This window comes from Squalius cephalus, assembly GCF_949319135.1.
Source record: "Squalius cephalus genome assembly, chromosome: 21".
Lineage (NCBI taxonomy): Eukaryota > Metazoa > Chordata > Actinopteri > Cypriniformes > Leuciscidae > Squalius > Squalius cephalus.
Window position 1 is genome coordinate 12670575 of NC_137142.1, and position 16934 is coordinate 12687508.

General features: G+C 35.3%; 1 protein-coding gene across 1 annotated transcript in view; it reads left to right on the top strand.

The window, feature by feature from the left end:
- The window catches only part of pcdh15a (protocadherin-related 15a), a 231075-nt gene that overhangs the window by 153790 nt on the left and 60351 nt on the right, over positions 1-16934 (top strand). The window contains exons 21-22 of the mRNA XM_079856369.1: positions 239-379; positions 5527-5639. Coding sequence (XP_079712495.1) covers positions 239-379; positions 5527-5639 — 254 coding nt within the window. The remainder of the gene's footprint in view (positions 1-238; positions 380-5526; positions 5640-16934) is intronic.

Sequence of the window (16934 nt, forward strand, 5' to 3'; positions counted from 1 at the left end):
TTCTTTTGTTGTATGGAAAATAGCAGCTTAGAAAATATTCCGCAAATGACTACGATTTGATGTCATAGAAAGAATATATAATTAAGCCCATTTTGAAGCAGTGATAACAATAGCAATCTATAATTATATAATAATGTGATGCATAGAATTGAATATAATGATACACCATATTTGGTCATTTAAATCTAAGTAGGTCTGCTCTAGGGATGTGTTGATACTAACCGTGTTCCTCCCTTAGGGTACGCCTGCCAGTAAAGTGCGCTACAGAGTGGATCAGGATCTGTCACCATACAGTGGAAGTATCTTTGATGTAGAGACGGACACAGGAAGAGTTATCACCAAAGTCAACCTGAATGAGCAACCCAACGCCATTTTCAAGGTGAGTCTGGGCCGACAGGCTGTTTTTCTACTGTTAAAAGAACTGTTACTTCACTTGTGTCAAAATCCAGTTTGAATCCAGCCTAGTGTGATTTTAAAGTGCCCCTATTATGCTTTTTTAGGATATTACCTTTCATGTAGCTTGTAACATAGCTGTTTGTGAATGTAAAAAGTCTGGAAAGTAAAAGTTCACGATAAATGGAGTTTTTGTCTCCTAAAAGAAAGAACGATTCTGAACTGCCTAAAAAGTGTTGTCAGTAATCCCAGTCTCACTTCCTGCATGAACCTACTTTACTACTACTAAATTGGCATAATGGCAGCCTATGGTCTTCATTGGCTGCTCATGAACAATGTCTGCTTTAGCCCTCAAACACTGCTCTGATTAGTCAGATGGCCCAGTCTGTTGTGATTGGTCTACAGCTTACAGAGCGTATCGGCAACAAATCACCAACGAGTAAGTCGATCATGCTAAAGTCTTATAATAATGGTGGTCTGGATTTTATTGATTTTGATTTCCTCAACAATACATTTAAAATTAATGGGCTGAATCAAAACCAGCAAACTTGTTTTTTTTTCACAATTTGGTGGCATTCATTTTCTCTTATTGTGTAATTATGACATATCTACACTTCCTATCAAACTTTACAACTTTCATTGACAGTTTCTCTGTGCATGGGCTCTAATTTAAAAATATATTTTTTCACCACAGAGGTGTTTTATTTGGAACAATAAAAAAACTATTTATTCAAGAACAAATCTTTGTTTTATGATAATTGGTTTTGTAATGGTTTGCTTTTGGTGGAGCAGTTGTTTAATAATCAAGGTATTTTGTTCAGGTACTCACATTTTTGCATGCACTCAAACACTGTAGTTGTATCTGAGGATGAGTTTGGTTCATGTTATCGTCATGTCGAGAAGACGCAAATCCACTTTGCATGCACTTCCAAAGGATGAGGACTCGTGATAATTGATATGGTAAAACCGATGCTATTGTTACTGTTCGTATCACTGTAAATCAAGCGCTGAGGAAGCCTCAGGAGCTGAAATTCAGATATGGTAATGGACGTTTTGTGTCCGATATGCGCTGTAAGCTGTAGACCAATCACAACAGACTGGGCTCAACATCTGACCAATCAGAGCAGAGTAGGCTCACAGAAAGGAGGGTTTTAGAGAGACCAGATCCTTGATCTAACTGTTTCAGACACTGAGAAAAGAGGTGATGCTGCTGTGAATGCTAAGCATTTTTAGACCTTGGATGCATGTAAATATATTGCAGGAGACCTCCAAAACAAAATTAGGAACCTTTAAAACAGTATAATGCGTCATTTCACATCATTTTGTAAAGAACAGAATTAAGAGGAGAATTAAAATGGCTTGAATGCATTTGATTTTTGGACATACTAAAGTTACAGATTTCAAGTTTTATGGTAACACTTTAAAACAGTGTTCAGTTAATTATGCATTAGGTATTCTGAACTTACAATGAACTACGTTTAGAGCATTTTTTTATTTTTTTATTAAGGTTAATGTTACTTTATTAATAAACTATTATTCATTGTTAATTCATGTTCATTCATAATACAGAAAATAATACATTAAATAATGTTAAAATGTACTTGAAATGTATAAATTAACATTAATTAATGTATTAAACTTGAAATGTACTGTAGAAATGCTGCAGTACTGTTAATTTTTAGTTCATGACACCTCACGAATTAGATAATGCTAACAAACTGAACCTCTTTTTCATGTTATTGAAATCCAACATCAATCAAAAGTTTTGCTGATCTGAGGTCAGTTTGACTCTCATTCTAATGTTTTAAGATTATGAGAATTGGAAATGCTTTGTCAGATGGCCGCCAATAAAATACCAGCATGAATTTCATGTCATGTGTCCAGTTACGCACATGGATGCCTTATAAGCAATAGATGTTGCTCTTTATGTCATACTGTTCTATTAATGAGTCACGGAATTATACTTTTGTCAACCAGAACAGAATATTGTTCTATTTGTTTCTCATGATGGAAAAAGCACAAAACACAACAATGACACTGTTTATTTATAGCAGTCAATCTAAAGCTAAGTCCAATTATCTCTGACAAATGATGTTCTTCAGGGTCAGTAATTTATCATTGATCATTAAAAAAAGGGGGAAGAAGGGGGAGTCAGTGGATTAAAATGATAACAATTGCGTATGTGTATTTCTGATATAACATTCACCGACTCGTGGACTCTTTAGTTACTGTCTCCTCTACTATGACCTGAATCAATACATAAATTAATTAGCCTAACGTTAAGTGAGATTAAATCAATTTACCATTGAGCAAATGTAGGTTTTACCGTGTTCATTTGTAAATAGTGGCTGACAAGTCGTTTAATCAATAAATGCACATCTAATTTTTTTTATTTTTTTTTGTATACTTTGTGCCACTATAAAGTGCCTGAGCAAAAATTAGACATGTCTGTCTGTGTGTAAAATAATATATTACACTGTAATTTTTTTTAAACATTTTTTAAACGTTTATTAAAACGTTTTTTTGTTTTTCTTCTTGTGGCACAATGGTTCAGTGACAAATAATGATGTCCAAGATAATGTAAATGTGATTTAAAAAAAAAAAAAAAAATTTTTTATATTTGCCATTTATTTGTTCAGTCATGTTGATTTCAAATTCTTTTGAGAAAAAAAAAATATTATAGCATTTTCAATAAATAAAATTAATTAGGAATGTCTACATGTTTTAACTATCAAGTGAAAAGTAATGCATTTTTTTCATTTTACCTTGAATACACATGAGTGTACTGACTTTATTTTCAAACAAGTTTTCAAGTAAAATAAAATAAAATACATACATGCATACATGCATACATACATAGATTTAATAAAATTTATACAAACCTATATTTTACAGAAGAAATACACCAAATCAATGTAACTGCTAGAATTGCTCTCTTCTGAAGATGATGTAAAATGCCTGCGAAAAATAACTCAACGCTGGGTTGTTACGTTTGACAATGGAGCTGGGTAACACAAAAATGTTTTTATGGAAAAACAAATCACCTATACGAGTAAGTCGGTCATACTGAAGTCTTATAATAGCCTAATGGTGGTCTGGATTTTATTGTTTTTGATTCCCTCAACAATACATTTAAAACTAATGAGCTGAATCAATACCTATCAAAACCAGCTTCTAATTGAAATGTTTTTCCTCAACTTCACAATTTGGTGGCATTCATTTTCTCTTAATGTGTAATTATGACATATAAATCTAATCTAAATTCTCTATCAAAACTTTACAACTTTCATCAACATGTTCTCTGAGTATGGGCTCTAATTTATAATTTTTTTTTTTTTTTTTTTTGTAACAATAAGAACAATTTATTTAAGACCAAATCTTTTTTTATGATAATTGGTTTAGTAATGGTTTGCTTTTGGTGGAGCAGTTGTTTAATAATCAAGGTATTTTGTTCAGGTACTCACATTTTTTCTCCAAATACCAATAATAACCCCAAACCAATTTACTATAGTTATGGGAGCTATTGCATTATTCTGGTTTGTGAATACTATTTAAAAACTGTAATCACTCTCCGTTGCCTATTGCATCCTTTCATAAACCTTGTGATACACCTATTGGTCAAATTTGTTTTTCTGAGGTAAGCCAAAAATAAAAAATAAAATAAGATCTTTATTTCTTTAGAAATTGATTTCTGTAATCTCCTTATGGAATAATTTGTTTGAAAACCTTGATTGTAAAAAATGACTTGTCTTTGGAATTATATTGGCGTTTTTGTCAAGTGTAAGATTCTGCCAAGCTTCTCAATATGATGTTTTATTAACAAGGTTCAGGAGGAGCAGGTGCAGATAATTAACCCAATTAGCACAAGTGGAGATCAATCAGTAATCAACTCAGGACAATATAAATAACAGCAGAACTCACCTCTGTTCCTTGACAGTTTATTCCAACGCTATCTCACGACCAATTCGTACAAATTCGTACGAGTGATAAAAAAGTGGCTAATTCGTACGAATTCGTACGACCTCACTCGTACGAATTTGTACGATTTGTCTAAACCCACGTGATGGGTAGGTTTAGGGGCGGGGTCAGGGGTAGGTCATTCGTATGAATTCATATGAATTGGGCAATTCGTAAAATATGTACAATTTAGCAAAAACCGTACGAATTCGTACAAGTGAGGTCGTATGAATTCGTACGAATTAGCCACCTCGTAGAATTCGTACGAATTGCCGTGAGATCAGGCTGGTTTATTCAGCATCCCACCTCCACCCCATCTCCTCACTTTTAGTTCCATCTCCTCACTTCTAGTTCCATCTACTCTTACCAACGGGGGGAGTACTCTGGGTTCGGGCAGAAATTCCGAGCTCGGAGCCCTCCACCCGGACAGCACGCCAAATACGCATAACCTTTACCGTAATAATTATATGTAGATGTGAACTCGTGAAACATCTGAGAAAACATTGTATTTGGGTATTTCGACTCAGACCCCACCACATAAATGATCTGTTTTATTATTAATTTATTTTTATTATAATTCATTTAAATGTTACATTCACAAATGCATATGATCAAACTGTAACCCTGTCTTCTGTCTTCTTAAAAGAAATGGAAAATTACTTGAATGTCAATATCTGCTAATAAGTTAAGGACGGTTTAGAATTTGCTCTTCTTTTGGGCTGTTCTTGTGATTATTTTTCTGTAATATATTATTATTATTTGTATTTGATTGATTGATTTTTTTGTGCTGTATGGTTATTTTTATGTATGTTTCCGTCAGCAATAAAAATGTCTGGTGCATACGACACACAAACAATGGGAAACACTTTGGGAGTTTCAAAGTCGTCATCTGATTGGTTGAATTCTCCAGGATTTCCAGGAGATGTGTGCGTCACGTTTTTTAATGGTCCACCTGTAAACAAAGCTGGCGTGATGCCAAACCCCCTCATGGAAGAATTTTCTTTTATTTAATATTAAAATATTCTGCAAAAATGTGTTGGTTCTTAGCTAAAAGAATTTCATTTTTTGTTACAATCTAGACAATGGCCCACAAAAATATGAAAATTTTAATTCAGACACAAGTCATTGTCTGTATGAACTGCATTTTAATGTATTTTTCATAACCTCTTCTCATAGCTGGTGGTCATCGCCTATGACGATGGAGAGCCGGTGAAGATGAACAGAACCACAGTGGAAATCACTGTGCTTCAGCCCTCCAGGATTCCCATCTTCACTGAGGAAGAGTACAGGTTGGTGCCGTTGTCTGTAGAGAGCAAGGGAACAGACATATACTTATTTATGACATGTTCTCTTTGAGCTCTGTGAGTCAGAATTAGTTTAGCACATATTCCCTGCAGGCTGATTCAGAATCTCTGCATGAGTAATGAGTGTTATCTGTGAATATGTGACTAGAATTGCAGGCAGGTTGAATATGACTATGGAGCTGGTCTACAGCTCTCAAACGCTGTTGTTTCCAAAGGGTACGTCTGCAGCTTGTCAGTAATGTGGATGTTGAAGAGTCTGTATTAGCATGACAGGAGCTTTAAAATTTAATGTTAGAGAAGTTTTTTGATTCTGATTAATAGAGACACAAAGGGCCAGATTTACTAAACAGGGCAAATTAGCGTGAGAGCGCAATTCCAAAAAAGCGCCGTTGGGAGTGGAGAGTTCTGCGCGTGATCTACTGACGACAAGCAAATTAAAGAACACAGACGCAGCCGGATCATTTCCAGAATGACAACGCAATCTAATCTCTTGGCCAGTAAATAATGGCACAGATACCAGTAAATTCACGAGCGCAATCCTTAGTAAATCACCTTGCGTGATTCATTTAAATGCATCTGAAAGGGAAACTCCTACAAATGCATATGCAATAAGGTCAGCCGCAAAAATAAGCGCTGATTTTTCACTGCGTGTCTTTAGTAAATCCTGACAGTAGTTTTTTAACGCCAAAATAGGGTTTGCGCTGGCAGATTTTAGTAAATCTGGCCCAAAGTCTTATCATGCTGTTGAGCAACACAATGAAATTATAATGGCTCAAATTGCATGTAAATTTTAGCTTATAACTTCTGAACCAATTTGTCTAGAAACATTTTTATATTGTCTGATACCTTGGGTCAACTGACAAGATTTCAACTGACCACACTTTTTGCCCTTTTTTGAATCTTCTACCTTTTGTTTGTAAAGAAAGATTATCCTCGGGCCGTTTTTATATATATACTTGCTATTTTGGCCATAATCTCTGCTCTCTGTAGATCCCTTGGTTCTGTACTGGTAAAGTAGAGGTAATTAATCTTATAAACTTTAAACGAATGTTAAAAAAAAAATAGTTCTGCTTTCCTGCTGATACTTTATGGTTCTCAGGTATCGCTTCATGACCCAGCATATCAAAATTGCTTATCATAAAATAAAATTAAATGAAGCAGTTGTAATTTAATTATAATTTCAATGAAATATGGAAATGATTGTTTCTGACATCATTTTTATTCCAAACGGCATTTTTGCACCATTGAAGGGCACTTTGGGAAGCAGATACTACTTTTAGGAGCGTTCCAAATGAAAATAAACAATCCCTTCACGATGGGCCATTCCACAAGTCCCTTAGGAAAGGTCTTGAGGCGACTTATGGCGTCCGCATTTCTTGGAACTGTTAACACTACGCTGTTCATCACTCACACTAACAAATCAATTCATTTTCATTGAAAATGTCTCAGCATTGTGCAGCCTATGGCTGTAAAATCTATAAATACCAAAAGAAATATAACCTTTCAGAGGTGAGAATTTGCTGGCTTGTGTTTAATGTAACTCAATTTGCAATATCCATATGCAGAATTATCACATTAACAACAAGCCTAATGCTATGAAATCATCTGATAATGTCTAAATACATATATAGATATCAGTGGCGGCTGCTGGTCTTTCAAAGAGGGGAAGCTCATTTTTCACCTACATCATAAAAATTGTCCATTTATTTATACGTAAATTCTGCCCTTGCCCATTTCAAGAAAATACTCTGTGACCCTGTCGTACCAACTAGGCGTCTTTTCCAGTGACTTGTATCCTCTCAATGGTCAGAAGAGTTAGGTATAAGTGTATAAATGTAATAATATAATAAAAGTATCAATAATAATATAATAATAATAATACTACTATTAATAATATATTTTTGTCTTTGTCTTTCAACTACACTTGAGAAATCAGCTTCAGCGACAGCGACTTTTTACTGTATGAAATCGCTGTCAATCAAAAGGAGATGCAGCCTTTCGACAGACCCTCCAATCGTCACGCAGAATCCCGGAGTCCTGGCCAGCCCACTCCTCATTCACCCCCAGAGACGCTGAGCGTCCGTGGGCGGGACATAATCGCAGCATTTATCCAATGACCGTCTAGTTTAGAAGCACTGAAAAAAACTGTTCAGAGCAGCCCCATTGAAGTCAATGGACGCTGGGCTTCAACAGGGAGATGCACTGTGACGCTACGGGAATGTATGAGAAGGAAATCGAGTCAGTCGACCTGCTGTATGTAACTGATTCTGAACGAACTCGTCTTTGAGATGAACGTGTTCTAACGCATTTTTAGTCAATAAAATGTTAACACAATAGTACATATTTGACCATTAATTTTTTGACATTATAGGGGAAGCTGAGCTTCCCTTGCAGTCTTAAAGAAATCCCCACTGATAGATATGCATGCACCTGCACAGTCGTCTTGCTCTCGAGTGTTCACAGACCGTTCCAATATTGCAGACGTCTTGTGTAAAGCAGCCTGTTGGAAATGGACACCAATAAGGAATCTATCTATACATACCTATGTATGCGATGGACACTTCAAGGAAGTAATTTTATTGTTTATGGTCGAGTCTTCACAATCCATTTTAAAGCTTGTTGGCAGGAGCGTTCGAATTAATGTTAAAACAGAATATTTCAGGTTGTTTTGTAAAACCTAATTATAAAATGTATATGTATTTGCAACAATTATATTAACAGCAATAATAAGAAATTCCGGTTGTAGGAACAGCTAATGCTGCTTTTTCATGGTAGCATGGTGAAGATAATGAGGAAATTACATTGTATGTCATTGCTCCCTTCACCAAGTGTGTTCCAAACGGCTATGACACGCAAGTGCCCTGCTCACTCCAAAGTCTCCACTTCTAGAGCTCTGCCCTTCGGACTGAGTAGAGCATAGATGCTCACTTCCAATTGTAATTTGGCCTATATTCATTAGACCTGTCATTATGGGATGCTTACTGTACCAGGGACCAGGGCCATAGGCTGTGTTTTATAATCACTAATGTACCAAAGTTGAGGTTCCCTGTAGTTAGGGTGGTTCGGGGGCATGCTCTGCCAAGAAAATTTTGATTTCTCTGACCTGCATGTGTGCATTTTAAGACATTTGAAGGCCAAAAAAAGGATAACAATAGTTTTAAAACCATGTCAGTGTTTTTTTTATTTTTTTTTAAACTTTTCTATCCTAAAACAGCTGTCAAAAATGAAATGTTTAGTTTCGCTACTTACATCTTATCTTGCACTTTATGACCATTTACTGAAGCGTTGCGCTGTGCTGGAATTCGCGCTCAGCAGCTTCTGTGAAAATAAGGCTCTGTGAACACCTACTTTGATTTGGTGCTGTGCAATATATGCTTGCAGCACTAAAGTGGAGTTAATACTATAGTAATAATATATAAGGTAATTATTTCGCAACCTTTATTACACCTCGGAAAAATACAGAGGTCCGGTCCTCAGTGACCTCATACTGGCTATTGCCATGCCTTCGACAGCATAATCTGTTCCCATGTCTGTATATTTTCACCATAAGGTAAAAAATCCTGCCGCTCCCGTCTTTTACCTGTCAATCCTTTTATTCATTTCTCTGACATTCTCTCACTGTTGTTTTCCCCTTTCATTCTCTCTGTGAAGGCATGCGGCAGAAAGAAAGTTTTATTCTTCTGGTCAGAAATAATATATTATTTTATTGTGTACTTTCTCTACTTCGTGCATACAATGGAGAAACAAAGACAAAATATTTTGGAAAATAGGCTAAATAAAACCTTAAGCCAGAAAAGAAAAACTTCCTGTGAAGATTTAAGGAAGGAACTGTAATTTTTTTCCTGCTTTGAGCAGATGTGTGTCATTTTCAATATGGTGTAAAACAGGGGTATTAAAGTTCCAAGAGGTCTGGTCTCTATATTTTCTACCTAGCTGAGATCCTTTTGGCTTTTTTGGAATAGTTATACATTTCCATCGTGGCAGCCGTAGTACTTTGTAAAAGAAAAAAAAATCCTAAACATTCAAAATAGTCATCAAGGATGAGAATCTTGGGCCCCGAAAGCCAAAACAGTGATGTCTACGAATTTTTGCCAATATTTACCAAACCAAGTAAATATTTCTCCCAACTGAATATGAAGAGGTAAGAGCAGATGTTTTATCAGGCTATTTCTTATTATTACTATTATTTTACATTTAGACACCTATGTGTATATAGGCACATAGAAGGACTTGGGATGAGAAAACATACTGGCGATGCAGGGTTTACCTCTTAAGAAAAGTATGGACCATTTTTATATTTTGTTCAACGTAATAAACTACTGAAAACAATCAATGTACAAAATCTAATGATCAGTACTCAGTAAAGTTACTTTCTCTTTCCTAGCCATCTTTAAATATTTTTCCAAATTATAACATTGTTAAGGCGTTTTATAACATTGTAACGTCTTAAGGCGCCAGGCGTTAACTTGTCACAAGAGTCAGTTCTATGACAGATAAAAAAATATTTGTATTTGTTGTATTCTCATCAACGCGCGCAGAACGGAAAAGGCTTGAATGAAGCGAGTTTGGGTCTAGATAAAAATATTAGAGAATGTAGCACAGAAAGAGCATTTACCGTAAACTACCCTAATCGCTTGTGGTGTGTTACCCTCCGTTGTTTTAATATGCTGCTTACTTTAAACTGTAGAAACGGTAAAATTACGCAATTCTGTCCCACGGTCCGGATGGAACCAAGCCGGTCTGCCATTTGAATACCACTGGAGAAAAACATCCAATGCCTTCAGAAAGCTTTTCGACCCCTAAAAATGGGCATTTTATATGTATTCAGGCATTTTATGTGGTACTTTGTAGTGGTGACTTGGGCGGCAATTACAGCATTGAGTTATCTTGTTCTAGCAGACAACCTACTGGGATTTGAGCTGTTTCTCTGTCAGATTGAGTGTGGCTGTCATTATTGATGTGTCCAACTTAAATCCTTGGCAGGACCATTCAGGTCATTCAGGAATCTTTCCTGAAACATTGTGCTGGCTGTTTGCTCCTGTACGTTACTGATTCTTCCAAATGGTCTGGGAGATTTTTTCCACTGTGAGGAGCAGAAACTCTTCCATGTTGTGAACGTTTGTTTCTGAGGTCAGGATCTCTAAAGCATTGCCTTCATCTCAGAGTCCTACTGATGTTCTCACACCAGCAGTTTCCATAGCAATTACGAATAAAAAGGCAGTCTATTTTAGGCTTGAGACTGAGAGATGGCCATTCATCGGTAAGATTGATAGATCACAGCTGGCTCCTGAAATGAGCTAAACTCCAGTGCTCAACGGGCCAGTGTGCCATTCTCGTTAGCATAGCTGGATATAAAGCCCAAAGACCTTCAACAGTTCATTTGTCTGTGTAAATGAACAATAAATGAACTGACAACATGCGTATGAAATTATATCAGCTTTTGATGTGTACAATAAAGATTTTTCAGTTGAATGCAAAATAAATAAATAAACTTTTATTCATAAATAAATATGCAAATCAGCATATTAGAATGATTTTTGAAGGATTATGTGACACTGAAGAGTGGATTAATGATGCTGAAAATTCACCTTACATTACTGGAATAAATTACCCTTTTAAACATTTAAATAGAAAACAGTTATGTTAAATTGTAATTATATTTTACACTATTACTGTTTTTACTGTATTTTTTATCAAATAATTGCAGACTTGGTAAGTATAAGTGACCTACCTACCAAAACAAACATTTAAAAAAATATATATATAATTTTGTTTTACACAATATTTTTACCTTCTCTTAAAAAAAAAAAAAAAAAAAAAAAAATATATATATATATATATATATATATCAGGGTTTCCGGTAATTGCCGGACATTGGCCGGAAAAAAAATGAAATGTCCGACAAAATTAAATCTCTCCGGTCAAATTGTCCGATTAAAATTGCCTAATAATCCCGCCCCCCTAATACAATCTGAATTTGAGAATAAGCCTAAAATGTATAAAGCAAAAATACACCGACCTTTGGCTATGTTATAAAGGAACAGGCTCTACCGTTTGAAAGTTATTAAACATTATTACATGGCTTGGTTGAATTCCAATGTGGAATGCGGTCTGTTATTTCTTGATATCAGACCGCTGCGAAGCACTAGCGGCGCCAGGATTTTGATTGTAGGTGGGCCTCCAGAAAACTGGATGGGCCAGTTAAAATAAGCCAAAAATGAAAAAAATAAATAAAAACGGGTTCCCCTTCATCTCCGTTTCAGCGCTTTTCTGGGCACTGAGGACAGCGACTCAGTAGCCTACCTGAATTTAATGCTTAATTAACATAGGTTAAAAAAAAAAAAAAAAAAAAAAAAAAAAAAAAATTAAACAGGATTTTTTTGTTGCTTTTTAAATACAATTATAATTTAATTTAATTTATTGTTTAATAAAATTATAGGCCTATTATTTTTAGTTTATTAACAGCAACAACAGCTGTAAAGATGAAGTTGACGTTCGCCATCTCCGTAGTGAACGTGCCTATAGAGAGAAATGCACATCATGGATTACATAATCAGAGAGTAGCCTAGCCTATTTCTTTTCGTTTTAAATTGTTAAAAAGACATTTCAAGCTTTCTTAAGATATATTTCATGTCTGTGAGGCCTACGCTGAGTTTCGTTAAATTAGGATGAGATGCGCTCCAGTTCACGAGCAATGCAAGTGACAGCGCGGGCGCCGTCATGATTAGGCCTATCGTCTGCTATATTCATCTTATTTATTAAATCCAGGCAATTGGTTGATAAAAAAAATATTAAAATTAAGATACAATTTATACAAAACGAAATTCACTTCAAAAAAGTCTTTCTACAAAACAAAACTTAATTAAGTGGTCAAAATCATGTCTGACCCGCTCCATGTCTCTCGATATTGCGCATCCTATCTTACACGTGCGGTTCACTTTTCATAATCAACATAAATAAAAAAATAACATTATAATATTTTAACAAATATTAAACTAAATAAGCTTATTTAATGGCTACAACACATATAGTAGACATAGACTCTCTATTTGTACAAATTGCTGCACATTCATTTTATTATGAATTTTGCACACATAAGTTGAAAGGCATTTGTTTGTGCATGCATAGCAAAACATATCTGCAACATTTATCAAGTTCACTGATAATTATGCATGCATTTATGAATTATTATCTTAATGAATAATGAAACAAGGACGAAGCATATAAAATGCGTTGTTTGTTTAGAATGGAATGGATCGCAAATAGATCCGAATGAAGAAACGAACCATAGTAGAATTTTTTTTCTTTCCGTCTATTTGAAAGTTAGGCTAATAAACATGTTGCATTCGGCTTGATTATGTCATTTTTTAAGTTACATAGCCTGCCTCCAGTTTTCCTAAACTTGTCTAATTAAGAGGCGATACTTGACCGGCATATCATAAAAATGTCCGGAAAACGAAACCTCTGCCGGTCACTTTGACCGGCACCATTTTTTTCTAGCGGAAACTCTGATATATATATATATATATATATATATATATATATATATATATATATATATATATATATATATATATATATATATATATATTGGCCTTTTTTGGCTATTGTACCTTTCAGACTTTAAATCGCGTAATATAAAAATGTCTTCACTTCCTCCTACTTCATGATAATTTCATGATAGTTTCTGGACACAAAATAAATGTGTTATTGTGTTCATGGTTGTGATTGACAAACAGTTTTTAAAGCTTAATAACTGGTCGTTTGGACTGAGCAGGGAGTTTTAAAGTCCCCCTGCAATCAGTAATTTTATCCCTTAAAACTCATCTTTTATAATCAATTATTTTCCTGTGAAAATAATTTGTCATGCCTTAAAATAGCTTGAATGTAACTCTACACCCTTGCTTCATTAAGTCTACACGGATCCATGAAAATGCAAATTAGTCCCCGCCTCCGCTCACTCACACCAGCTCGGACTAGCTGATCCGCTCAGTCAACTGTTGTAAACGCTGCTAAACAATGGCAAGTGGAAATACTGGTTTAATTCAGTCATATATGTTTGAACCAGGAACTAATTCAAAAGAAGAGGAAGAGTGAATTATACAGGCTCGTCTACTGGTCAATGTATCAGGATGGTGATGCGTTTTATGTATCACTCTCTACAACGTCAGACACCAAACGGTAATTAATATGATTAGCCTTTGGCTTGACTATGTTATTGAACTGCTAATAATGTGTTGCTAATGTTACACAAACAATGTCCCCGTTCGCCACCTCAGAGTCAGACAGCTGGCCTCTAAAAATCAGCATCCTTAAAAACGTTCTGAACATCATAGAAAGTCAGTGGGAAAAGGCATATAGTTCATTATGAAATATACATCATATACGTAATCCCCCCGCTATATTAATAAATGCAACCAAATTTTCCTGTTCCTTCTTAAAGATGTTCTTGTGCTCCCTGTGTCAAAGCCCTGCCCGCATGTTGACGGGATTTGTTACAGGGTTAGTATTTTCTAGTTTTTATTTTATTTTTTATTTTTTTTAATGTTCTCCAAAAAGGAGGTTTTGTTAGAAATGACTTGAGACGATAATGAAGTTGTATTCTGTCTCTTTCCAGCATTGGGATTTGAGTTTTTTAGCCCATTCAACTGTAATGTTATGCAGTCTGAAGTCCATTCTGAGTGAGATTGGTGTTTAAAGGGGTCTGTGTGTTGACTGAAGCAGTGGGCCAGAGAGACCACTTCACAGTAAGCTCTAATGGCGTGAGCTATAGACAGCATGCAGCGTTTCTCTGTAGACCTCATTAGGCTGTGGACTGCAGCTGGGACACTAGATCTGATTAAAGCGGCTTAAATGAAGACTTATGAATCTCTCACACACATTCAGTATTTTTTAACAATGCGGCGAATAGTGCTGTTTTGGATGCCTAGCCCTATCATGTATTGTTGATCAAATTCTGTTATTTGACTGCTTGATGTTTATAACTGTAGACAGATTTGATCATTAAAAAAATTCACACTACATTTTTCATCACGGTCGGCTCAGATCCGTCAGGAATATACAGGGATGAATATTTAGGTGGGTATTTGTACTTCCTAACTAACATCTCTGAGGACAAGTTCATACATTCTCAAGGTTGGTTTAATAATTCTTGTTTACCAACAAGTGACACATACACACACACAAGTGTGTACTGCAGAGAAGTTGTCTTCTGTTGTCACATCTTGTCTTCATCATCGTGTGCTTTGCCCAGGGCTTCTGTCGCATTGACACCTCTATGCTTTCAAACACACTGGATGGATCTCACAAAAGCTGTCAAGAACATGTCTGGGTCATATTTTACCCCAAAACATAGACATAAATGATGTTTTGCATAAAGACAAAAATTATATTACCAGCATGATTAACTTTTTTTTTTTTTTTTTTTTTTTGTGACAATCGTAATGCAAAATTATCTTATTCTCATTCCTTGAAAAAAGCATATTATTTAAATTTTTTAAAGGATACCATGGTTGTAAATGTTATATATGTATATTTTTAATGCATAATATATTTTTGCACATAGTATTCTTATTTTCTTTTGATTTGAGGGTGAAATGTGACCTGAACATGTTTAGTTTTTTTTTTTGTGGATTCATAAAATTGTATTATTCATGCATTAGTTTTTTGTATTTGCATATCTGTGGGTGTGTGAGATGAAGGGAAGGAGAACAAAGAAAATCTAAACTCTTTATTCAGCCTAAAGAAACAAAGACAAGAAAGAAAAGTCTGTATATGTTTCTTAATTTCTCTTGTATTATTTATTGCTACAGGCCAACTGAACTTTTGCTCAAATTAATGCGATTGTTTTCTCTTTTGCTCTAAAGTTGTGTGTGTGAGAGTTATCACCACTGTATGTAGGGCCTATTTCATTTTATATTTAATTTCATGCAAAAATTTGTACAAAACACTGAGAAATTTTTTTCTGACAATGTGTTTGTCTAAGACTTCATCGGATCTGATTCAGAACGATAATCAAAACATAGATTGAGTAGATCAAGTGGATCGCATCCATCAACACCCCCAAAGCTTGCACCTGTACCTCAACATTTCATTCTGTAACATTAGGCAGTTTTGATGTAGGCTATATGCTGTTTAATGTTTGATGATCGCATTAGCTTACATGTACGTAAGCAATGCTTCTATCGCTTGTTTCTGCTTCTTCGCCTGTGTTTTGATCCAGAGATTTGTACTCTTTCAGAAGATGCGTAATAGCGCCCCCTAGAGTAAAACACAGATTGCTGGAAAATTCTGTCAGTGGTGGGGAAAGAGTTAATACATACTTCCTTCTAAAGAAGCAATACAGCTTACCCATATTGGGAGTTTACAAGCTTTGTTTTTGGGCAGTGTGTGTACACACACATTATCGTTTGATTTTACCTGGTCCAGTGTTTCTGAATGGCCATTATGAGCATCTTGAAGATTATAGCTGAACATCATAACTTTTATTATGTGCACAGCTCTCTGAATACTTGATTTTGATTAGCCAGGCTCTTTATTCTGCTCCGCTCCACGGTGGGGTCTGATCTCCCCGTTGGGTTTATTTTTCAGTAATGACCGGCTGATTGTACATTATTCCTTACATAATTAACACAGTTCATGAGATGAACTGCTTATGATACCAGACAACAGCTCTGAATGTCTAAAGTCTAAATTAGCATTCCTTAGGGCAGATGAGAATACATTTTGCACTTGTTTTAATTCAGTCATTAAGTTGATGATATTGTGTATGCATTTTCAGAAAAGATTTTTTTTGTGGAGAGAGATTTCTAACAGTTCACAGAGGACACTGTCAGAGAGATCACAACGAGCTTGAATTGCCAAACACTCACATACCTGGTCTCATAAATAATCATTCAGTGTCAAATTGAAGAATGTAGAATTGACTGTCACTTGATCTTCTTTTTTAATTGTGTCATTGATTGTTGATGCAGAGTTAATACAGCTTTAATTCGCTCTTATGAACTGTTCATACACTCATTGATTTAATTACTAGAGGTTGAAAAGTGGTTGAATTGTTGGTGGGTGTTTCTACTGCTGGCTGCCTCAGTGTTACTGGTGGGTTAATCTGATCCCATTTGTGATTCGATCTAAAGCACTGAGCACTTGTGCGATCTATCAATAACCCATTGCTTTTGATTTGATTGCACCACAAATGGGATGTTTTATCGGTAGCAATACCATGTCATTCTAATTTAACACTGAATCTATTTTCTTGCTGCTAAAAATGAACACTCTGGA